Below are 24,445 nucleotides of genomic sequence, written 5' to 3' on the forward strand. Positions count from 1 at the left end.
GAACTGGGAGCAGCTCTGTTAAGTGCATGACATATTGGCTATGTGGCAACGCTCTCATTGCACTGGCAACGCTGCCGATATGTGCAAGTCGTATATACACAAAGAAAATTGATAAAACAGTCAAACATAAATTTGAATTGAAAATCATGAACTTTACGTCAAACAATTGCTAATGCACACCAAACACATATCAAGGCTAGCACCAAGCACAAAATCTAAATTCACACATTGCACGCACACTCAGCAATCGCCTGCAAAATGGTAAGTCTCCGTCCGCTAAGGCCAACCACTCCGATGAAAGTACCCCACCAAAAAAGAAAAAAAAGTATTTGCGAAAAAAGTAGTAAAAAAAAAACGCATTTGAAAAAATATGCAAGAAACAATGTAAAAAATTAGACCAAAGAATGAATAAAATGGGGAAAATTCAACGGATTGGCTGTCCTCAATGTGCAATACATAATAGGCGCGATACTAATGCAATGCGTCATCCGTGCAGCATGCCGCATCGATGACGTCGGTGGAGGTGCTGCTTAATGAGTTCTACCAGCCGACGACGAGCAATGCCCGCAAGCGCGAGATCGAGACCAATTTGCTGGCATTCAAGTCACAGCCGGAGGCCTGGCAGCTGTGCCTGCGCGTTGCGACCGCCACCAATAGTTTTACAGAGAATCAATTCCTTTGGTTCTTCAGCACCTCGACGCTGGAGCACACGATAACGCGTCGCTGGACACAACTAACGGCGGCGGATCGCACACTATTGAGGGAGACCCTCTGGCAGCACTATGCCCAGCTTATGGTGCTCAACGGCGCACGCCGGCATCGCGATACGCTCGCCCAACTGATTGCGCTGCTTGGCAAAAGGGAATTCCCCGAACAGGATCCGAACTATATGCAACACTGCATGGAGCTAACCAAGACACGATTCAGTCTTGGCATCAATCTGTTGCGCGTCACCTCCGAGGAGGTGGTCAGCAATCGCGGCGACCTCACCAGCGAATGGAAGCAATACTTTCACTCGTGGTAAGCCCCACAGCTCTATAAATACTGTGCTCAAATTTTGCATGTGACTCAATAACTGTTGAACGTTTCCCCCTCTCTCTTTGTGTGGTGGCCTATCCCATGCTCGCTCTGTGCAGCATTTCCATGTGTATACCCGATGTTTTGGACCTGCTCACCAAATATCTGTTAATCGCCGTTTGTTACATCAATGGCAAAGACATTCATACGACCATACCAAGCACATTCATGGACTACAGTCTGACTGCAGCGCTGCCAAATGATAATCAACTAAGGTATGTTCAATATGTGATTAGCAACTAATTAAGGATCCTGCCGCCATTTCAATTCGATCTGTTATCCTTAAGAGAAGACTTTTCTGCAGCAATTAATGTCGGTGTACTTCTATATCAATTCAGCTATAAAGAGCTTTACGTTATTGATAACTCAGGTATCGCTGGTTTTTAAACGATTTGCCATAGATTTGAGCTCAAAAATATTCGCAAATAAGCTTAGGTTTATATGAATCTTTCTAAGAATTTCTCCTTCAAAAGTTATCGATAAGCAACAGGTGTCTAGCTCACCCAAAGCTATCGATTGAGTGTATTAAGTAATATTTCATACAATATTTGGTTTAAAATTGACTTTAATAATTATATTAGTAGATCTCTTGCTTCTCATTTAGTAAGCTAATTTCTAGGGAGTTACACAAAGCTATCGATAACCCACGATTATCCCTCAAAGCTAACCCGAAATCCTTATATAAAAGAGTTCAGACTATGAATAGAAAATAATAATGTATAATAATAATATAATAATATAGATAATAGAAAATCTATGATTTTACGCAAAAATATAACGAAGGCCACATTCTGTGACAATAGATATGAATAGCTAAGATATCTAATGAAATGAAGATGTGTTTGGCAAGCCAATAAGCTTTTGAAAGGCAACAATCGGAAGATAGATAATAAGCTTAAGGAATGCCCCTAAGGCAATCACAATATTTTACACCCAACAACTCAAAGGAATACCCCTATTTGAAATACCATCAATAATATCCTGTGCCATCTTTTGTTTGGTTCTTGCAGTTCCTCAGTGCTGGAGCTGCTGAGCTGTGTGCAGCATTTGGTCTCCTGGATACGCACCGATCTGATCTCTGAATACTTCCTAATGAGCATAATCGATCTATCGCAGTGGCGCCAGGCGAATGAGAACATCTCGCTGGGCGCACTCTCAGTGCTGAATGAGCTGCTCTATCTGCAGAAGCCGCTGCCCTTCGCGTTCACCCTAATGAACGGAGTCAGCGGTCTGCTGGAGCAGCACAATAGCGTCAAGCATCAGAGCGAAATGTATAGCGATAAGTTCCGTGAACTGTTGCGTCTGTATAGCACCAAATATGCGGGCAAAATGATGCAGGAACCGGAAATGCTTGACTCATTTCTCGATCAGCTCTATCGGTGCACCACCAAATGTGAGTGAATATCAAACACGCCCATGCCCACGCCCACGCCCACGCCCACTCTGTCTCTCCTGATTAGCTTCTTATTTGTACTTTCTCTTTTGTCTGCTTTGACAGTGCATGGCGCTCTGGACTTTACCGAAAAACTGGACATCTGGACGCCCATCATCAAGGGCATTGCCGAGCAGCCAACGCAATTGAGTGCTCATCATGGCGAGATTATGACGAAGCTAGTCGATGAGATAATGCGGCGTACACAGTTCGAAATCAATAAGACCGAACTGGAGCTACTCGACAATGAGCTAATGGAGGATGATGTGCGTAATTAATGCAATTATATAGAGTATATATATATACAGGAGAGATGCAGCTAGGAGAGATTTAGTTGAGAGTCAATAGCTTCAATGAGCAATAGTGTGAGAGGTCAAGCAACAATTGTGCATTGTGTATGAACCACAATTTTGAACTGTTATATATATAGTATAGTATAGTATAGTATGGTATATATAAGGGCTACATATATATAGCTCTATATATTTGCTCATTGCTTACTCAAATCTGAGTCATGTAATTCGCAATAGTGAGTAAAGTCTTATACTGTTTACGAAGTGGTTTACGATTGAGGTTAGATCAACAGATTTAGAATCTAGTTTTAAATGGAAATAGAATTTTATATCATAAGAGGCAAAGCTTTCAAATAGGAATAGATAGTGTTCTACGTAATATATGGAGTTTATTTTCAATCCAATTTCATGTAGCTCACAACTTTCTAGTAACTCGTGAACTATTTTTGAGCCAGTCAAGAAAAATCTTATAGATTCCAATTGAAATTCAGTTATTAGAGCCTGGAAATATAAAATTCCATCATCTTACCGCAAAATAGGCTTAGCTATAAGCAACATTTCCTGTATATGAAATTCAAATACTTAAATGTATATCGATCAATAGTAATCGATAGCTTATTCCCCCATTAGTTAAGCAACATAGTCTAAAATTTCTTGAAATAGATAGATAATGCCTAAATCTATCTCTTTAGTTCATGACTCAAATAAGCTTTTGAAGCGCTTTTATCGATTATGTGTCTTAAGCGGTACATTTCGATATCAAGTTATCGAAAACTCGTTAGCTGAAGAAGCGTTAGATTGAACCTTTCACAGACGCGACTCACTTGTAAATATGTTTAGATTCAAGCCTTTATCGATATACATTAATCGATTAATTGATTCATTTTGCCTTCGCAGACGCCCACAACGGAATGGCAACAGTTTCTGGACCAGTGCTTCGAGTGCCTGGCCCTGTTGGCGACAACACGCGGCGCCCACATCGTCTTCGCTCAGGTCTTCGCCCACTGGTCACGCCCACAGACGTATCTGCTGTCGCTGGAGCTGGCGCTGGATCATGGCAGCGGCCGGTGCTACGAGGCGGCACGCAAACTGAAGCTCGCCAATGTGGGTGAGATATTGAGAGACTTTGCCACCGTTTGCCAGGCGGTGGTGCGATTGGCTCCACTAATGGACACGGCCCAGGCGCCCGCGGATGTTGTCGACGAGATGGAGCGGCAGTTGCAGGTGCTCTCCGAGCGTTTGCTGCAGACGCTGCAGCTGCTGGCGAGCAATCGAGTCGGCGGCAGCGACTCGGAGAAGGCGAGCTTTCAAATGGACTTGGATAATCTGTAGGTTAGCCAGAGACGGTCCAATGGAATACCAAATCTAATATATATACCCGTACCTTTGATATTCCGCTAGCTATGCACAAGTTCTACTGGCCATACGCAGCATCTTTCCGATGTCCAAGTCCCTGAACAGCGAGCAGCTGCTGCATCGCTTGTTTGCCATATTGGGCAGCATATTTGCGGGGAACGCCTCGCCGTCGGCTGCCTCGCCCATTGTGCAGCAGGCGGCGAGCGAGGTGCTGCTCTTCATAGCGACTGTGATACGACCCAAATGTCTATTGGATATACCCGAGATCCAGAGTCTAATGCAGGCGGGGCCGCGGCTCGGCGGCCAGCTGCCACGCCAGGTGTGCATCAATGTGCACATCAGTCTGGTCAGCTACATGGTGATGCCGTGGAAGAACGTGCCCGAACAGCAGCAGGACTATCCGCGTCGCCAATGGATGCTGCGCGAGTACATCGGTGCCCTATCCAGGAATTTCCAGGAACTCGATCTACCGGCTGCCGGCGAGAGCAAAGTGGCGGCCACCACGCTCAGCCTGTTGGGCACATTCACGGCGCTCATCGACTACTTCAAGGCGACGGGTGCAACGGCCAAGGACATACTTGCGAGCACCTTCAAGGTGAGCACACGAAGGGCTACAGCCAGATATGATAGATATGACAGATGATAGCCAGAATATAGATATATCTATATATGGATATGGAGATGATGAGTGTGTGGAAACACGCCTAGTGCCTTTATCAACTTGTTGTTGATTTGCTGCCAAGTTTTATATATAGATATAGGGTTTATGTATAGATAAAGCTAGACATAGTTTTTATATATAGATAAAGAAAATTCTTGTATACATATTTTTCTTGATAAGTGTGTGGAAACAAGTTCAGTTTCTTTATCGATTTGTTGTTGATTTGCTGCAAAGTTTTTCAGGTTTCCATAGGGTTTATTTATGTATTAGATATACGTCTCTGTAGTATTATCTATAGGTGTACAAAAAATGTATTTAATTTTATATTCTTACATTTATATTACCCACTTTCTTTTCCCATTTTATATTTGTTCTTCTTTTGCTTTAAAGTTTTGTCTTAGGTTTCAATAGGGTTTATTTAAGTATTAGATATACGTCTCTGTAGTATTATCTATAGGTCTACAAAAAATGTATCTAAATTTATATTCTTAAATTTGTATTCCCACTTCCTTCTTCCATTTTATATTAGTTCTACTTTTGCTGTAAAGTTTTGTCTTAGCTTCAGTTTTCCATAGGGCTTTTTTATGTATTAGATATACGTCTCTGTAGTATTATCTATAGGTATACAAAAAATGTATTTAATTTTATATTCTTACATTTATATTACCACCCACTTTCTTTACCTATTTTATATTTGTTCTACTTTAGCTGTAAAGTTTGGTCTTAGCTCGAGGTTTCCATAGGGTTTATTTATGTATTAGATATACGTCTCTATAGTATTATCTATAGGTTTAGAAAAAATGAATCTACTTTTATATTCTTACATTTATATTCCCACTTCCTTCTTCCATTTCATATTTGTGGTTGTCGTGTGTAAAGTTTTGTCTTAGCTCCAGGTTTCCATAGGGTTTATTTATGTATTAGATATACGTCGCTAAAGCCATGTAGCATTATCTATATATTCTTATATTTATACTCCCTTATATATATGCTCCATCCCTCTTCCATTTTATATTTGTTTTTGTCTTGTTGTAAATTTTTATCTCATCTTCAAGTTTCCACGTTTATAACTATTAGAGGGTTTATTTATTCATTAGATATATGTACACCTCTTAGATATACCTCTCGGAAGCCATCTTCTATTACCTGTATGTCTATAAAAAATCGATCTAGTTTTATATTGTTACACATGTATTCCCACTTTCCCGCTTTCCTCTTCCACTTTATATGTTTTCAAATATTTGCAGTTACATCTATATATTCATGTGTGCTATATCGATCATAAATTCTATTCATTGTCATATAGATCTGTATTATCTATAGAGCCAGAATCCAAGAGATTTTAATTTGGATTTTGTTCGCTGAGTAGAATTAGCTTAGCCTAGAAAATAGAAATAGAAAGCGTCTAACTTTTACCCAGAATAGCTCTCTCTCTCTCTCTCTCTCTGTCTATCTATCTCCTTCGCTCTCCCTCTCTCGCTTTCTCTAACGATCTCTATGGATTACATAGTCTTGATAAAGCAATTACCATAAGTTGCCTTAATTTTAAAAATTCTAATCTTTCTTTTATTATTAATCTTTTCATTTAAATAATATATCCAACTCTCTCTCTCTTTCTCTCTCTGTCTGCCTGCAGCCCATATTGAACAAAGCGCTGGTGATCTTCAATAGCTACGGCCTGAGCAGCATCGCCATGGCCATCACCGTGGCCGAGTTCAGCCTGAGTATGCTGCGCACTCTGCCCATGCACTTGGGAGCACAGTTCATCAAGGAGATGATCACGCTGTTTATCGATGTCAGCAGCAGGTACACACACACACACACACACACACACACACACATCCATATGGATATACACCAAGCTATAGCCATCTCTCTCTAAATAATGTTCTCTGTCCGTTGCAGGGAGCAACTAACGCTCAGCCGCTTGGCCGTCATGGAGAAGGTGTTGCAGATGTTTCAATTGGTCGTCGAGCAGCCGGGCAGCGCTTCCCTATCGCTGATGCCCAGCATTTTGGGCTTTAGCACACAGCAAATACTTCCGCTGCTGCAGCAGCAGAACGTAGCCACCGATAGCAGCGAGATAACCAGCCTGCTCTTTGCGCTCTTCGACAGGTGAGCTTACCCTCTCCCTCTCTCTCTCTCTCTCTCTCTCTCTGTAATGTTCTTCATGTATGATTTCGTTCTCGGTCTCATCCCAACCTTAGCGTGCTCACCTGCAAATGGCAATTCTTCTATAAGAATCAGCTGAGCAATGGCCATGGCAACGGCCATGCGAATGGCCAGCAGCCGAACAATTTCAATTGCAGTGACAATCTGCATCCGGAACACTTTATGGCCATCATGAATGCGTACGGCCAGATGCTGGTCAGCGGCACAGATCCCAGCAATGTGCGCAGCGTGCTCCTTTCCATGCAGAATGTGAACGAGCGCAGTCGCCTGTATCAGCGTGCCCTGTTCAAGGAGCAGCTGTTGGCCTCCTTCCAGCGAGCCCTGCTCAATCTGCTGTTGAGCGGCGAGGGTGCACTACACTTTGATCTGATTGCCCAGGCACTGTTCGCCATGGGCCAGGTGGATCGTCGCCAGCTGCTCGAGAGTTTTGTCAATGCGACGCTGCCCGTGGCGCAATCAACGCTCGAGGATATATGCCAGACAACTGTACGTTGGATCAAGTTTAAGTTTATGGATATCGAGTTCAGATTCGATTTAGATTGAGCAATAGGCATATATGTTTTATATGCTACAGAATAGTTAACTGCTATAGATATTCTATCTAGCTATCTTGCTCATATTTGTCATAGATATATAATGCTCTCTATCTGATATTTGTCATATATATAAGTATTGTCGAGTGCCTGATTCATTCTCAATGATATAGCTAAAGAGATATATTTATTTAATATTTCTAGAAATTCTGTAAGCTATAATTATAGATAATATCCTGGCACTACATATAGTATCTATAGCTATATCATTAGATACCATTGAGTACATGTATATAATCTATACTAGATCTTTGAATATCATGTGAAGCTCGCTTTTTAGGCAATACTGAAAGATAGGTGGAGTAGATAGATAGCTGAAATTTCTCATAACATTGTTTTATGTAAATGTGTCTAGAAAGTAGAGCTTTTATAGTACCCTATTATAGTAGGTATACTTGACAAAAAAACCAAAACTAGAAAAGCTAACTAGCTAAGAGGTTATAGAATCTTATAGAGTTTACTGAAGATCTTAATATATTTATTTCAAGTTTAATTAGTTAGAATATTAGTTAGAATATATAGAAATTATGTAGATTTTAGCTATGTCTAATCTAGCTATATCTTCTCGACTTTGTCTTCATCTAATATTCTTATCAAATTCTCTATGTTTTGCAGGACATTCCAACGTTTACACAGAAACTGACGCAGCTCACCCAAGATGCACATTGTGCGCATCTAAATGAGACCACGTAGAGGAGTGCGACAAATGGAGACACAGCACGGAGCAAATACGCATTCACACACACACGAATACACACACACACACACACACACACATAGTCTGTCCCTTTCAGTATATTTTGTGCCTATTTTAAATTTATGTTGTTTTGTATATAATATGTACACGAGATAATGTTGCCCCATGCTGTGTGTTCCATTAAGTAGATGCATAAGATACCTATATATACGTGTGTATATCGATCATTATCGATATCGATATATTCTGCAACTTCTGTGGTTTTACGTCCTCGAGAGAAATTCGCAACACAATTCATAAAAGACAATTTTAGCTTGTAATGAAATTCCGTTTAAAAAAAAACAGATATAGAAGATCAGGTTGGAGATTAACCATATATAATAATGGCCTGGTATATATATATATATATATATGTGTATATATGCATATATATTGAATATCTATGATAATTATTATTATGATAACGACATAATCACATGCTTCTGTGTCCAACATTTTTTAAACAAGAACGAAAACAAAAAGTCATATATGTGTATGTATACTAGACTATATATAATACCCAACTAAAAATGTGTGTGTTATAGGGAGTACATGAAATTAGCATTAATCCAAATACAAATCCAAATCGCGTTCACAATATTTAAATGCATTCATTTACCTAATTTATTATCTTCTATGTATGTGAAGTCCATAAAATGAATGAAAACAGAATCAAAAGAAAACAAAAACAAATCCAGAAACACAACACACAAAGAACACGATTTAACTTTAAGACCTCGACCTTTGCATCGCATTCAACTGAGCCGTGGAAACTACGGAAAAACTGACGCAATTTTATTTTATTTTCTGTTCGCTTTTCTTTTTGTTTTCTTGTTTTTTTTTTTTTTTTTTTTAATATTTTCTCAAATGCATTTTTTTGTGTGAAATAAAAATTATCAAATAAAATAAAGTGTTTCAATTTTTTTTTAAAATATTTATATAGAAATAGATATTTAGCTAATATATATACATATATATATACATTGTAAATGGTATCGGAAGGGTATATATGTATATATGTCTATAGTAGTTCGAAGAATGAATGATGTATCTCTGTTATATGATATGTGGTATGATATATTCTGTTCTTAAAGCATCCTAATTCTGTGCTAATTGCTCCTGCTGCTGTTGCATTTGTATTAGTGTGAGGCTGAGAGCTTATATAGAGCTGTTAAGTGCTGGATCTCCATGAGAGAAAGAGAATTTGCTGATCCGAAAATTTCAGTTAGATCTTACATATATATATATTTCAAGTATATATATAAATTCCAAGTATATATACATATATATAAATTCCAATTATATATACATATATTAATTCCAAGTATTTCACAAGTCAAGCTAGAATTTTTTCTGAACTTTGAAATGTTTTTGTTTGTTTCACTCGAACAGAGTCTATTAATAGGCACTACAGATAGAACATATCTAATCTAATCTAACGGGAGCCCAATTGAAATGAAATAAATCAAATCAGAATCCAATTGGCGTTCAGCTGTGCAACAACAAAGCCAAATCAAAGCATATTTCTAGGCTCAAGATCTTCAGAGATAGGGAAGAGCTGAGGCTGGGCTGGAGATGTAAATAAGCGAAAATTTCTATAAATAGAGCTGAAGAGCACTTCAGGCAGACAGACAGACACAGCTCGAGAGCGTGAGAGAGGGGACGAGGGCGGAGGGAGGGGGTGCTCGAAAGGTAAACAAGGGAGCAAGTCCCTTAAAAGCGACAGCTTCCTCTGCATTGTTCCGTTTACATTGAAAACAAAAGCGAATAAAATAAATACAAACACACACACACACACACACATACAGATGCATATGTATATATAAATAAATATGTGAAAAATAAGCTGAAATTGAATTTGTCTGAAAAGCGAAAGCAAAAATTCGTGAACAATAGAAAGAACAAATCATAATAAACAAGGAAATTTAGACGAACAAAAAAAAAATATATATATATATATATATATGTGTATATATATATGTATATCACCCACTTCCGTTGCAGGTAGATTTTTGCACAGGTAATCCCTGCTTTGCATATGAGAGCAACAGAGAGCGAGAGAGAGAGAGGGATCTCGAGCGCATCCTGCGGAAATGTATGAAACTAGAGATGGAACGTGTGCGAGTCCTTCAGGACACGCGACAATTGAATGTGGCATCAATACCCTGTATATACATAGATACCCTGTATATACCCAATCTAACTCCATTTGTCATTGTTATTTAGCTCTTTAAAGGTCATCATTACAGTTGATTTCAACAAACCAAGTCGATTTAGCAGCAATGCGATCGATATATTATCGATATTCTCAATTTAACTATCGGTGTTTTGCTCTTACTCTTTGTGGAGATCCTCTTCTGTCTGTATAATATCCGATGTTTCACCTACAAATAATTTATCAAAAAATGCAATCGATATATTTATCGATTTTTATTAGATCCTCATATAAAAAGTAAAGTCAGTACAGTCTGTGTTTTAATGAAAAACTTGAGACATTCAACTTATAAAAATAAATAATTTCGTTAGCCTTTGAGCTATCGATAACTTATCGATACGTTGTATATGGCCTTTAGACATTTATGTGAGGCTGCCTCTCTTCTCACTGAGAGTTTTTTGGAACTGAAATGCACTTGGCTATTAAAATTACCTTCTCGATAAAAATCGATAATATTATCGATTTGATGTACACATTAAATTGGCTTAAAATTGCATCACATTAATTGTACTCCGAATATACTAAGCGAAAAACATTTGAACAATGCAGCTTAGACAAATTTGAAGATCGATAAATTGATCGATAGAACCGATAAACCTACAGCTTACTTGCACGTTTTGGGCTCATCTCTAGCTGTGAGCAAAACATCGTTCCCAGCCACACGCGATGTCTGCGATCACGTAGGCTCGGCGAAAAGCTGAAAGCGAAAGAGTAGAGCAAGAAGGAAGGGCAATAAGAAACAAGTGTTTAAGCGACAGCGACAAATGAGCGGGGGAGGGGAGCGCAAGGGATGCGCTTACGCATTTGATTTGCAAATGGAGCGTAATTGGCATACGCTTAATTCGAGCTGGGGGGAAGGCTAGACTCTAGACTGCACGGGATCAAGCGGGCAGGTCAAGTTGACAGCGCGCATAGTCCATCTATCGATGGACGAGTATAACTAACCAAACCCAGCGAGGGATCCCATACAGTTGAGCACTCGCAGCGCAACCGAACAGTTGAGAAGTGAGCGCCTCAGAAACAGCCAAAGACAAGGAACCAGGAGGACAACCAGAACCCAGAAAGGAACGTCAACAGCTCAAGGATGTCTGTGGAAACGGTGCAGGAGACGCTGCAACAGGCGGCGAAGTCGAGCGGCGGCTTCTCGCCCATATTGACGGGCTTGCTGGGCACGATCATTGTGATGGCCCTGTACGAGTACTGGCATCGGAATACCAGGGAATACCGCATGGTGGCCAATATACCGTCGCCGCCGTCGCTGCCGCTGATCGGCATGGCCCACTTGGCCGCCGGCCTGAGCAACGCTGAGATTCTGTCCGTCGGCCTGGGCTACCTGAACAAGTATGGCGAGACGATGAAGGGTTGGCTGGGCAACGTACTGCTCGTCTTCCTCACCAATCCCAATGACATCGAGCTGATCCTGAGCGGACACCAGCACTTGACCAAGGCCGAGGAATATAGATACTTTAAGCCCTGGTTCGGTGATGGTCTGCTGATTAGCAACGGTCACCATTGGCGCCATCATCGCAAGATGATAGCCCCCACCTTCCATCAGAGCATCCTGAAGAGCTTCGTGCCCACGTTCGTCGCCCACTCGAAGGCGGTGTCCGCCCGCATGGCCAAGGAGGCGGGCAAGTCGTTCGACGTGCACGACTACATGTCCCAGACGACGGTCGACATTCTGCTGACGACAGCGATGGGCGTCAAGAAGCTGCCCGAGGGCAACAAGAGTTTCGAGTATGCCCAGGCCGTGGTCGACATGTGCGACATTATCCACACGCGTCAGGTGAAGCTGCTCTATCGCCTCGACTCGATCTACAAGTTCACGAAGCTGCGCGAGAAGGGCGATCGCATGATGAACATCATTCTGGGCATGACGCGCAAGGTGGTCAAGGATCGCAACGAGAACTACTCGCCCGAGTCGCGGGCCATCATCGAGGATGTCGCCGAGCCGACGCCCGCCAAGCAGACGACCAAGACGGAGGGACTGCGCGATGATCTCGATGACATCGATGAGAACGATGTGGGCGCCAAGCGTCGCCTGGCCCTGCTCGATGCGATGGTGGAAATGGCCAAGAATCCGGACATCGAATGGAACGAGAAGGACATCATGGACGAGGTGAACACGATCATGTTCGAGGGGCACGACACCACCTCGGCGGGCTCCAGCTTTGCGCTCTGCATGATGGGCATACACAAGGATGTCCAGGAGCGTGTCTTTGCCGAACAGAAGGCCATCTTCGGTGACAATATGCTGCGCGACTGCACCTTCGCCGACACCATGGAGATGAAGTATCTGGAGCGTGTCATTCTCGAAACGCTGCGCATGTATCCGCCAGTGCCGTTGATTGCCCGACGCCTCGATCACGATGTGAAGCTCGCGAGCGGCCCGTACACGGTGCCCAAGGGCACTACATGCGTTGTACTCCAGTACTGTGTGCATCGTCGTCCCGACATCTATGAGAATCCAACGAAGTTCGATCCCGACAACTTCCTGCCGGAGCGGGCCGCCAAGCGGCACTACTACAGCTTCATTCCGTTCAGCGCCGGACCGCGCAGCTGTGTCGGTCGCAAGTACGCCATGCTGAAGCTGAAGGTCCTGCTCTCGACCATCGTCCGCAACTTCATCATCCACTCGACCGACACGGAGGCCGACTTCAAGCTGCAGGCGGACATCATTCTGAAGCTGGAGAACGGCTTCAATATTTCGCTGGAGCCACGCCAATATCCGACAGCTGCGTAGATACGATACGATGATTACTTCGAACCGATGGAACCCGACGCACCCTAACTTCTATATCTATATGCAAATATATATATATGTATGTTTCTCCCAACTCCAACACAGCCTCAGAGACAATGAGTTAAGCGCTATTGAAAACAACAAAAAATTCTAAAAAAAAAAAAACCGAAATATTTTCATAGAGGAAGTCACATAATTTTTTTTTTATTTTTTTGGTGTCTCTTTATCTGTAATCTTTCTATATATCTTTTTTCACTCTTTCTTTCAATTCTTTATATATGCTTCTTTTATTTTAGTCTGTATTGTGATTCTATTTTTTTTTTATTTTTTTTTTTTAATATTTATTAAGTCACATGGTTTGTACGAAACCCAAAAATCATGAAAAATATATATCGAAATAAAGCAAAGGCAGTTAAAAGAGCTGCAGAAAATATAAATTGTAACGTTTTTATTTATTTATGATATATATAATAATGTATATATATCATATTATATGTAAAAAATAAAACTAAAATAAAAATGCAACAGTTATAATCAGTCACGTTCTCTGCTAGCCCATCCAATGATCGATCCACGAACATAACCTCAAACCATTTTACGTTTGATCCTTGCCGATTTCAAAAATATCCGTCTAGAGCTGCTTGCTAATGATCATTAGTTGCTGTTGTTTATTTTGGCAGTTGTGCACGCGACATTTTCGATATGCTTCAAGGATGTCAAGCGAAAAGGGTTTGAGGTTAGGTTTTCAACAATTGCAATAAAAAGCAAAACGAATGATCAAACTTCCGGCTGGGCTGCAATGCATCGAATTTCCCGTCCAAACAGGTAAAGGCCATTAAAAATAAAGGACGAAATGATAGAAATACAACAAATTTGTAATTGTAGACGGGACGCTATTTGCCTAGCGCAAAAAAGGACAATGACCAAGCAGAATACACGTGTGCGTGTGCGTGTGCGTGTGTGTGCGCCTGTGCGCAGGACCTGCTTGTCCTTTTGGCCGTCTGCACCCCCTTCATTAATCTTGTTAGCATCGCGTTACGGCGTCTAGAAAGGGAAGAGCGGAAGAAACCGAAAGGATTTCCGCTACGTAATGCGATGCTCGAACTGTAGCTGGAAAATTGGATAAGAAAACTGGCTTAAGGCTTAAAAGTGAAAGCCGACAGCACACGCACACACACTCACACACGCACGCACATACAATTGCACCCGTTTCAATTGCGCCCATACAGCGAATATTGCATCTACAAGTTTGCTCTACACACACAGTTTACGCTCATACACAGTCAGACTTATGCTGCTAATAGTTCCATCACTAAATTTACTCCACACACATGCACAAGGTCGCAGCTTAGCTCAAGCTGCACTCGATTCAATTGCTTCACACACATACACAGACGCTCAAGCAGTTATTAGCTCCATCTCTCTCATTCATGCTCATCTATTACTGCGCTGCCAGTGTTATTGCAAACCGCTTAGCTTTGCCCGATTGAGTTGCAGCTTGATATTATAGTTTACCCGTTTCAGCTTCCCATACAATTATATTACATACGTATATACATACATATGTATATGTATATGCGTCTGCTGCTAACAAACGCTCATCGGTTTGCTTTTACCGATTTAGCTGCTTCACACGTATCCATATGTATGCATATAGCAAATGCTTTTTTTTTTGCATGCAACCGTTTCAGCCGCTTCACACGAATCATACCCGATTGAGCTACAGCTTAATATACATACATATGTACATATGTATGTAGTCTGCCCACTTCCATTCTTACATACACACACACACACCTATTGCACATGCGTCGGCAGCTAAGAGTCCTAATAAGTTGCCAAACTAATTTCACACACATGCATACATAGTACCCACACACATGCGCATACAGCTTATGCGCTTTGCATCATACACATCTTACTCACTCGTACACACAGCTAACGCTACCCGCTTAAGGTTTGCCCGTTTTATGCACACACTCAGCCCAGTGCTCCCATCGCTATGCCGCACAACAGTTTCATGCGGAACACCTCCCCCTCCCCTCCCCCCTACAGTTACATCATACCCTTCCAAGCAACCAACAGGCTGATTAAATGCTGTCGTTATTCAAACAATGGCATTTGCATTTGTCACAATCGTAGCAATCGTCGCCGATTAATCGCATTAAGCCCCCAAAAAGAAGAACGAAGAACGTAAAGAAGCGAAATGAGGTGTCAACTTAAGTTAGTGAAAGGTAAGCGCAACATAATACTAACAAATGTTGCACTCGAATAGGGATCAAGGACAACAATATTTTGACATTGCGGCGACATTAAATGCAAATATCGCCAGGGCAGCATTCCACAAGTGTTTCCATTCGTGGGGGCGAGTGCACGTGACAATGGGATATGCAAATGCAGATCGATTAATCGCTGTTGCTTAACTATCGAATCCTTTGGCATCGCTAATTAGTTTGTCTATTGTGCGTGGGTCGTAATAATGGCGTGCGTAATTTTATTTTATTTTTTTGTTGAGTGTGTGTATTAAATTAAAGTGTTTGTGTACAAATATATAGTGCAATATGTGTAGATAGTGTAGTGCCAATAATTAAATAGTGTTTTATGCTGTGATATAAAGTGATGCAGTGAATAAAAGCGAATTAAATTCGAAGCGTGGGCATCCAGTCTATGTGTGTGCGTGGCTAACATTGTGTGAGTTGCATTCCAATTTTAACAATCATACATTATACAAACATATTTATGTACATGAAAAATTTTCTATTTATATAATTGTTGCCAAATATTAATTTGATTTAAATGAAGATTTAGGCTAACTGTAAAGCCTGAAGAGAGTGGGCAGGGGTAGGGGAATAAGCTGTAAAAAGTAATGGGAATATGCTGCCGTGTGATGCATGGGTTATAGAAAGGGCAGGGGAGAGAGGCTATATTTTGTTCTGCGTGCGATGGAGATGGAGTAAAGAGTAAGAAAGAAAACGGCTGTTAACACACACACAGAATAGAACATAAAAGCCAAATAAATATGGCGTTTTATGTGGAGCTTAACAGCTGGAATGCAACTGCTGCTAGTGATTGACTGGAATGGGGAAGGAGAGAGATAGCTACACTGTGGATTTTGTTGCCAAAAGTCAATGAGGATTTGTTGTGATTTTTGGATCTTGGAAGCCGCTGCTGCTGAAATTAGAGTAGAGAGGAGACAGGTTGATATGCTAATGGGAAAGGCGATAGTTAGCGTTTGCGATTTAGCTGCTTTACTGCTAAGTGACTGGAAGGGGAAGATGGGCATTGGAACGTGTTGTGGATTATGTTATAAATAAACGAAAATAGGTTATGAATTGTGGTGCTGATTAAATAAATGGAAGCAAAATGGGATGCAGTGAAATATTTGATCTATAATAAATAATTATGGGAAATTTTAATGTGTTTGAACTTAAATATAAAAAAATCGAACCAAATTTTATGGCCGACAAAATGAATATGTCATGATGGGTTCTCTACTATTGTTTGGAAACTCATCAATAACTATAGCTCATATATCTTATTCATATACACATATATACTGATTCCATAGTATCTTTTAATAGTTGCACATTGTATGAAAATAGTTTGTGTTCGATCTTCTTGGGCTATTGATTGAGCTGTTTCCGGGCTGTCATTGTAGCAATTGTCGTTTTATAGGTCTTTCAGAGAGCTGGGACCTCACACTTTGAATTGTGTAAGCAAATCTTGAGCAGATTTGTCTATGTTTTGGCCCATTATCAAATTGAAGTTGGCCAACTAAAGAAAGCCACAAAGGCACTACGAGGAATGCATATAGTGCGACAGTGCTGAGAAACTGCTGAATAAGGATGAACGAGAAGCGAAGGACAACTCAATCAATGGAAAAAAAAAAAAAAAAAAAATTGCTGCCTGGCGAGTTGCACATTCATCGAACAACAACAAGTGGGAACAACTGGAAACAACTGCGAAGAACTGTCAAAATTGTCGATGCGACAATTGTCAGTTGATGTCTCAATGTGTGCTGTAGTCAAAACATGTAACAGCAGGAGTTGAAGGAGCTGGCTAAGCAGGCTGAGATCAGCAGGAGCAGAGTGAGAGAGTGAGAGAGAGAAGTAGAGCGAGTGAACACGTGGAGAAAGTAACAGTATATGTATTTCCAGGGAAACGTATGCAGCCAGACCTTGTTGGTTGGGGGATGGGGGGAGTTGTAGCTAAAATTGAAACAGCAGCAAATGGAAACATGTGTTATCCTTATGGGAGCAGCCTTCGAGAGCACACACAGATGAGGCTTATGAATGAATGAATATCTTCATTTACATACATACAAACATATATTTACAGATACATATCTATTGGGAACTATCTTTATAGAAACGATCTGATTATGCACAGGCAGGGCTTAGGTCGACCGCAGCTACTTGCTAAGCGGTTTATCAAAGTGTTAAGTAAACCGGGTCAAGATGTTGTCCTCTTGTTCTGCTGGCTGCTTAACCGCTTAAGGACTTAGGCATAAAGCGCACACTGAAGTGCCTTATTGTCCCGGCTGAAGTGCAGCCACTCGAGGCAGATTGTGGCCAAGGTGGCTTAGCCAGGCACGCGGCTCAGCTTAGAGACGGACTAATGTCTAAGCCAAATGAAATCGTTTAATTGACACCGCAAATCCTTCAAAACCAAGATCAGTTGCTTAACCCAGTCCCAAATTCAGGCATCTACCATAAGTTATCTTCGTCCTGCAAGTTTTATGAATGAAAACCGATCTATAGAAAGGCTGCTGAAGAGTACAAATGAAACATAAAAGGATGCGCCTAAGTCGATGATGAACTCTGAAAGGCGATTTATTGCTATGAATGCTATTGCAAAGTTAATAACATGTCAGAAATTCCATTGAATATTGGAAATAAATTAGACATATCTCTTTCTAGCGATAATAATCGATGGCATAATTAAATTGTTGAAAATTGACTAAGAATCAGTATTTTTGTGTAAGACTCCAATCATCATCTAGTGCGGCACACCCGACCTTAGTTTGGTATACTTCTCTTGGGTTTACGCTATGTTAATATTTGCTTGAGATAAGACCCTCCCGCGCATTTCCATGCCGAGCACATGCTATTGTCAGGGAGCACTCCTTCCGAATGTCGCCTTATCCAACAGTAAATTGAAAGCGCGTGTTTCGCCTCCTTTGGCAGGGATCAAGACAAGACGTAGCACCTGGCGGCTGGTAACGTTATATGCGGAGCCTTCCTTCGGACTCTTTGCCACACGCCAATGAATAATGAGTTATTACATTGCAATGATTTATGAATATTCAATGGGTGACATGTGCTTGTTGTTAACCAGCGGGAGAGAGAGAGATAGACAGAGAGAGAGAGAGAGTTGGGGGCGTGGCGCATAACTGTACAGACGGAGAAACAGCAGAAGAACACCAAAACCTCTGTAACCAAATACAGCGGCAGAAGGTCGCTTCGATCTCCTGATCAAGCCAAAGGGTAATAGCCCAGTAGGGAAAACTCCTGTATGAATATTCATCTGCTAAGCCTTCTGTTATTGACAGAGGAAAGAACAAAAAGGCAGCGCTGCTATAACGGGGCAATCAAATTGATTTTTGACAAGCAACGGGAAAAATTTGCCAACGGGAATTCGAAAATGTGAAGTAATTTGAGATCTCACGAAATCGAAGGTGTAATAGGAGCGACTCAATGAGGGAAATAAGGGGAATGCCGTATTGCTCTCCCTCTTCCTCTCTCGCTCACTATCCAAAGAGGGCGTGTCGCATTACCTGGCCCAATATTAATAAGCATAACGGTGCGCCATATCTGGATTTAGCCAGATGAACAGTTATCCTAGATGAATGATGGAAAACCGTGCTCGGGGCACCCACAAGGGTAGCCTAGACAAACACACCTGGAAACGGGAAGCCGACAGTTGATAAACGAAGCCGAAGCCGAAGTCGAATCGAGTCGACTCGAGCCTTTAAAAAACTGGCTCTGGATCTTGCCTTGGCTCTGGCTCTGGCCCTGGCCCTGGCCCTGGCTCTGGCCCTGGCCCTGGGGCTCGCTCGTATTACCCGAAGCGTCCAAGTAGCAGCGCGCTGCAGATGCAGATGCAGATGCATTGATGCAACTGCCGCATTGTTATGCCACAGCACCTTTTGCCCCTCCCTCCGTCTCCGTCTCTCCTGGGCTCATCTTCTATTATTCGACTTTGTTTTTCCTCACATTTCTCTCTCCATATTATATATAAGTGCGTGTGTGTGTGTGTGTGTGTGTGAGTGTAAATAATTTTGCATCATTTCGGCTTTTGGGCGCGCTTTGTCTTGTGCCTCGAGCGCCAGGCTCTGAAGCAGGACAAGACATGGACAGCTGCGCGGGCGCAGGCACAGGACACAGTAGATAATGACAATTTATAGCAAGAGAGAGCGAGAGGGATAGTTAGGGAGAGGGAGCAATAGGTTTTAATGATGCATAACCAGGCTTAAGCAGTGAATTATTTGGTGTTATTTTCTAAGGGAATCTTCCAGAGCGGGAAACACTGCAAATTACTCCCCTAATATGGCATACGATTCGAGATCTTAAATATTGTATAAAATATGGTAATAAAATACTTTATGATATTTTATTATATTTATAATATCATTATGCGTACATCTCAACAGCTTCCATCTAGACAATGAAAGGGAAATATTTTTAAATGTAGCGCTCTCGCTCATCAATTAGAGAATCTTTAACCCTTTGATCCTGTCTTTTCACCTTGACCTGAGCTGATGAATTGGTGTTGGTTGAAATTAGAAACTCTAAATGAAAATACTTTGTGGTTTGGCCCCTCTCATCAATATGCGAGTTGTCGTTAAAGTTTTAATGTGAAAATGTAGACTGAAAATGAAAATCCCATGGCAAAACACTTGCAATGTGTATAAAGTTTTTTTTTTTTTTTTTTTATTCCCACGTTGGGTTTTGCAGCTCGAAGTGCTGTTAGGACGGTTCGAGGTCTCATTTGAATAAAAAGCAAGCGAGGCGCGGTGCGGTGCGGTGCCTTACCAGCTCATGGAACACACACACACACACACACACACACACAACAACAACAACTACCCGATCCTTCGTTGCCTTATGCAAATGTTGCCATATTTTTGTCTGTCTATCTAGAGTCCTGTGTGTGTGTGTGTGCCCATGTCCTTGCATGCTTCGTCGCTTATGAAAATGAACATGATATGCTGATTTAATTCCGTTTTTTTCTCCTTCTAAACATATAACATACATGTATATAGAGTAGGGTATATGCGTATATGGCCTGTCCATTGTGACGGGACGGTCCTGACTGACTAAGACCCTTGGTCCATAGTGCACATATGGCCCCTCTCACACTCTCATTCTCTCACTGTTTCTCTGTGAGTGTTTAATGCTAATGACATTGCATGTTTCATTGTCATTAGGCGCGGCATAAAATGCAAATGGAAGTGGAAATGAAAAAAAACCGTTAGAATATTTGTTTAAAATGTAAACTAAAAACAGTTTAGCAGGAATACAATAAAAATAGAAATAATATAAATAGGGCTTTGTGAAATTAAAAAAAAAAAGTAAATTTACTAATAAAATTATGGCTTAAGGAATTCGAAATTTTGGCTAACTGAAGAGTTCAAAAATATTCTTAGTCTAAAATTTTTTTTATTATTTATTATTTTTCATATAATTGCCTATCTAATACATACTTATCCAAAATCTAGCTACTATTCGCATACTCTATCTATCCATTTTCTATCTATTTGCTCCCTATACTCTCTACCTATCTCTATTTATCCACTTGAAAGGTCCAGCATATAGAATATCTCTAAAAGTTCTTGGTTATACTCGATATTTAGTGTTAACTTCTTATATATATACATACATATGTATGTGGAATCTTGTTTTTTTTTGTCGATCTCTACTTTAAGACGAAAATAGAATTGTTAACTATTTTTCCCCATAAAACTCTGAAATAAAAAAAAAAAAAATAAATAAATAAATAAAGCATCGAGAAAATCTCCCAAAAAAAGTTAGAGAAAAGAATAATTAATTCATTTAAGTAAGTTTTTGTTCAAACATATATTTAATTTGTTAAATATACATCCATACTATATATAATATGTATATTTCACTTATCAACTGCAAATCAACATCTCAACTTAAGCTATGCAAAAAAAATCTTAACTTTACTTAAAGAATACAAAAAAAAAAAAAGATATAGAAAAAAAAGTTTGGTTGTGTTAATTCGTTGAATTTTTCGTTTAGTTTTGGTTTAGATCACTAGGTGGATTTGGGGGTGGTGGATTGTTTTGGTGTCGATCTAAGCGATAGTTGAGCTATATATACAAAGGCAGCATCCTTGCTCGGTGCCCGTTCAGATGCCCGCAACAGTGCCGGCATCCGATTTGGGTGTGTGGGCTGCCTCCCACCAGTCGATGGCATCGATCATGCTCTCATCGGACAGGCAAACGCTGACATTGTGCGCTGTGGATGTCGAGTGATCCTGCAGGACATCGTTGAATTCCTTTTTGAAACTGGGCAGGCCGGCGACGATATTGTCATAGATGGAGACGGTCTCCTGATCATAGAATGGGGGCAATATACTAGAGCAGAGCAATTGTTGTTGGTAGCTGTTGTTGTTGTTGTTGTTGTTGTTAATTGCTGGCGGAGAGTTGCTGTTGTTGTTGTTGTTGTTGTTGTTGCTGGTGACATGCACAAAATCGCCCTCGCTGTATTCCTGTTTGATCAGTTGTTGTTGTCTCTGCTGTTGCTGTTGTTGTTGTTGTTGTTGTGCGGCACACGCCTGCAACAAGAGTTCATTAGCAACGGCAACGGCGACAGGTGAAACTGCAGCAGCAGCGGCGTCGCTTGGTGGTTGATGCATTGATGAACTGCCTCGTGTTGTTGTTGTTGTTGCTGTTGTTGCTGGTGAGGAGCAGCGACTGGTTGTTGTTGCTGTTGTTGTTGCAGTTGCTGTCTGTGGCACGGGCGATCGCGATAAATTCAAACTGAATTTTACACATTCACCGTTGCTGGCCGTGGCAGCCGTGGCAGCAGCTGCAACACCATCAGCAGCAATTGCTGCCGGGCAATTATTGCTGTCGTCAATTAATGCATTGAACTGCTCCTCATCCTCATCCGCCAGACTTGAGCTATCCGGCAGCATATCCGGCGTAAGCAGCTGATAGGTGCTCGTGCCGGCTATACGTATATACTGCAGGCCATTCAATGTGGTCACATTTGGCAATAGCAGCAGTTGTTGTTGTTCTTCTTGTTCTTGTTGTTGTTGTTGTTGTTCTTGTTGTTGCTGCAACAATAATTGCTGCTGTTGTGGCAGTAGTTGCTGCTGCTGTGACAGTTGTTGTTGTTGCTGTTGCGGTTCCTCCAGTTCATAGTTGCTCAACGAATCATCGAAATGCTCGTCAAGTCCATCGAATTCGTCCTTGATGAACATGAAGCTATCATCGCCACTCGACGAGCTATTCGAATGGCAGCCGAGCGGCGGAAAGTCAAAGCCGAGCAATTTCTCCAGGCTGCGTATATATTCGACAGCCATGCGCAATGTTTCCACCTTGGATAGCTTCTTGCTGGCGCCACGTCCGGCGCCCTGTGCCTCGAATGCCTCGGACACTTCGTCCGGAATGCGTTCGCGGAGCGCGGCAAAGCCATTGTTCACCTGCTTGACACGATTGCGTTCCCGGGCATTGCGTCGCGCCACCGCCTGTGGCAGTGGCAAGCCTTTGCGACCCGGTGTGCCCGTCACGCGATGCACTAGCTCCAGCTCCAGTTGCTGCTGCTGTTGCTGTTGTTGCTGCTGCTGTTGTTGTTGCTGCTGCTGCTGCTGCTTCTTCTCTAGCTGCTGACTAGACTTGGAAGTCTTCTTGCTGAGCTTGCTGCGCTTGAGCTGGCCCACCGCTTGCTGCTGTTTGTTCTCCTCATTTGGCGACTTGCTGGCGTTCAGTGGACGCTTTCGATTGATTGCTGTTGCTGTGTTGAGTGTGGTCGCCGTTGTTGTTGTGGCCGCCGTTGCAGCCGCTGCAGCGCCGAGCATGCCAAAATCCTTGATCTTGCGTATAATTGTATTCTGATTGTTAATGTGCTGCTGCAGCAGCGTATTGGCGCCGCTCTCACTGAGCACATTGTGCACGGTGATCTTGCCAAAGGATTTGCTGGCGCCGAGCGGGGTAACTGCCGAGCGGGAGGTGGAGTTGGTATTGGGATTGGAATTGGAATTGGGATTGGGATTCTCCTTGCTGGCGTTTTCATTTCGAGCTCCGTTTTTGGGCAGCGGCGGCGGCGGCGATGGACTAAAGCTTAGTGCAGCCATTTGGGAGAGCTGCACACGGCTGCCGAATATGCTGAAGCTGAAGATGACTGCGCTGCGCCTATCCTGAGCTGATCTGCAAAATATCCGCTTCCCCTTGCTGGACTAGACTGGACTAGACAGGCTGCTGTTCCTGAGATCTGAGCTGGAAGCCTCTGGCAGAGGTGGTTGATACGGCTGGCTCCGACTGTAGTAGCTCTGGCTTGGCCTGATCTCCTCTAGCTGAAGTATTCCTGGCGCAATTGTGTTCAGTTCGATTTTGTTCTTTGAGAGCTGCTGGCTTTTTGGTATAGGTCCTTACGGCAGGACAGCTGCTAGCGTTCTGTGTCGCGTGCCCAGACCAGAATGTCATGGGGCGTCTGCAGTAACGTTGACGTCGCCGTCGACGTAGCGGCGTCGTAGGCAGCGCTGCCAACGGAAATGACTTCGTTGACTGATGGCGCACACGAAAAAAAAAAAAAGAAAAAAAAAATTATAACGTATCCTTCGGCTCTGCTTATGTAAAACATAATGAAATGAAAACAACAAACGGCATTTATTTCACACACACACACACACACTCACACGCATGCATGACTTTTCATCCCCTATAGGGTGTCCCTGTGCTGTTCCCTCGATCCACACACACGCACACACATAGTCGCTTACACCTCAGTCAGTTGTTCCGTTCGTTTCGGCTTTTGGGAAAACTAACATCTGATCGTAACGAACTCATGTGAAAGATCTGCTCAGCCAGTTTTAAGGGTGGAATTGCTGCGGCCCAAGTTTTGTGCCTTTACATAAGCCAGAACACCCGAATATACAATTCTGTCCCTATGTGCGTGTGTGTATGCGTGTGTTTATA

The 24,445-nt window shown here is 42.0% G+C and overlaps 3 protein-coding genes across 3 annotated transcripts; 2 read left to right on the forward strand and 1 right to left on the reverse strand.

Moving 5' to 3' along the window:
- The first annotated feature begins 39 nt into the window (after positions 1-39).
- ebo (exportin ellipsoid body open) lies at positions 40-9,012 on the forward strand. The gene is made up of 11 exons (XM_018108820.3): positions 40-261; positions 497-1,020; positions 1,137-1,292; positions 2,088-2,470; positions 2,576-2,775; positions 3,700-4,130; positions 4,204-4,753; positions 6,456-6,625; positions 6,725-6,934; positions 7,027-7,477; positions 8,200-9,012. Exons 1-11 carry the CDS (start codon positions 259-261, stop codon positions 8,275-8,277), a joined length of 3,156 nt encoding a protein of 1,051 aa, XP_017964309.1. The 5' UTR covers positions 40-258; the 3' UTR covers positions 8,278-9,012.
- Positions 9,013-11,485: 2,473 nt separating this feature from the next.
- On the forward strand, positions 11,486-13,416 carry Cyp4g1 (Cytochrome P450 4g1). The gene has a single exon (XM_018110163.3). It carries the CDS (start codon positions 11,620-11,622, stop codon positions 13,276-13,278), a length of 1,659 nt encoding a protein of 552 aa, XP_017965652.1. The 5' UTR covers positions 11,486-11,619; the 3' UTR covers positions 13,279-13,416.
- Positions 13,417-21,422: 8,006 nt separating this feature from the next.
- On the reverse strand, positions 21,423-23,695 carry ase (achaete-scute-like protein asense). Its single transcript, XM_018107845.3, has one exon. The coding sequence runs from the start codon at positions 23,602-23,604 to the stop codon at positions 21,652-21,654; it is 1,953 nt and encodes a 650-aa protein (XP_017963334.1). The 5' UTR covers positions 23,605-23,695; the 3' UTR covers positions 21,423-21,651.
- Between the last annotated feature and the right edge of the window lie 750 nt (positions 23,696-24,445).

The sequence above is a fragment of the Drosophila navojoa genome, chromosome X, assembly GCF_054131105.1.
Source record: "Drosophila navojoa isolate 15081-1374.11 chromosome X, UAZ_NAV_1.0, whole genome shotgun sequence".
Lineage (NCBI taxonomy): Eukaryota > Metazoa > Arthropoda > Insecta > Diptera > Drosophilidae > Drosophila > Drosophila navojoa.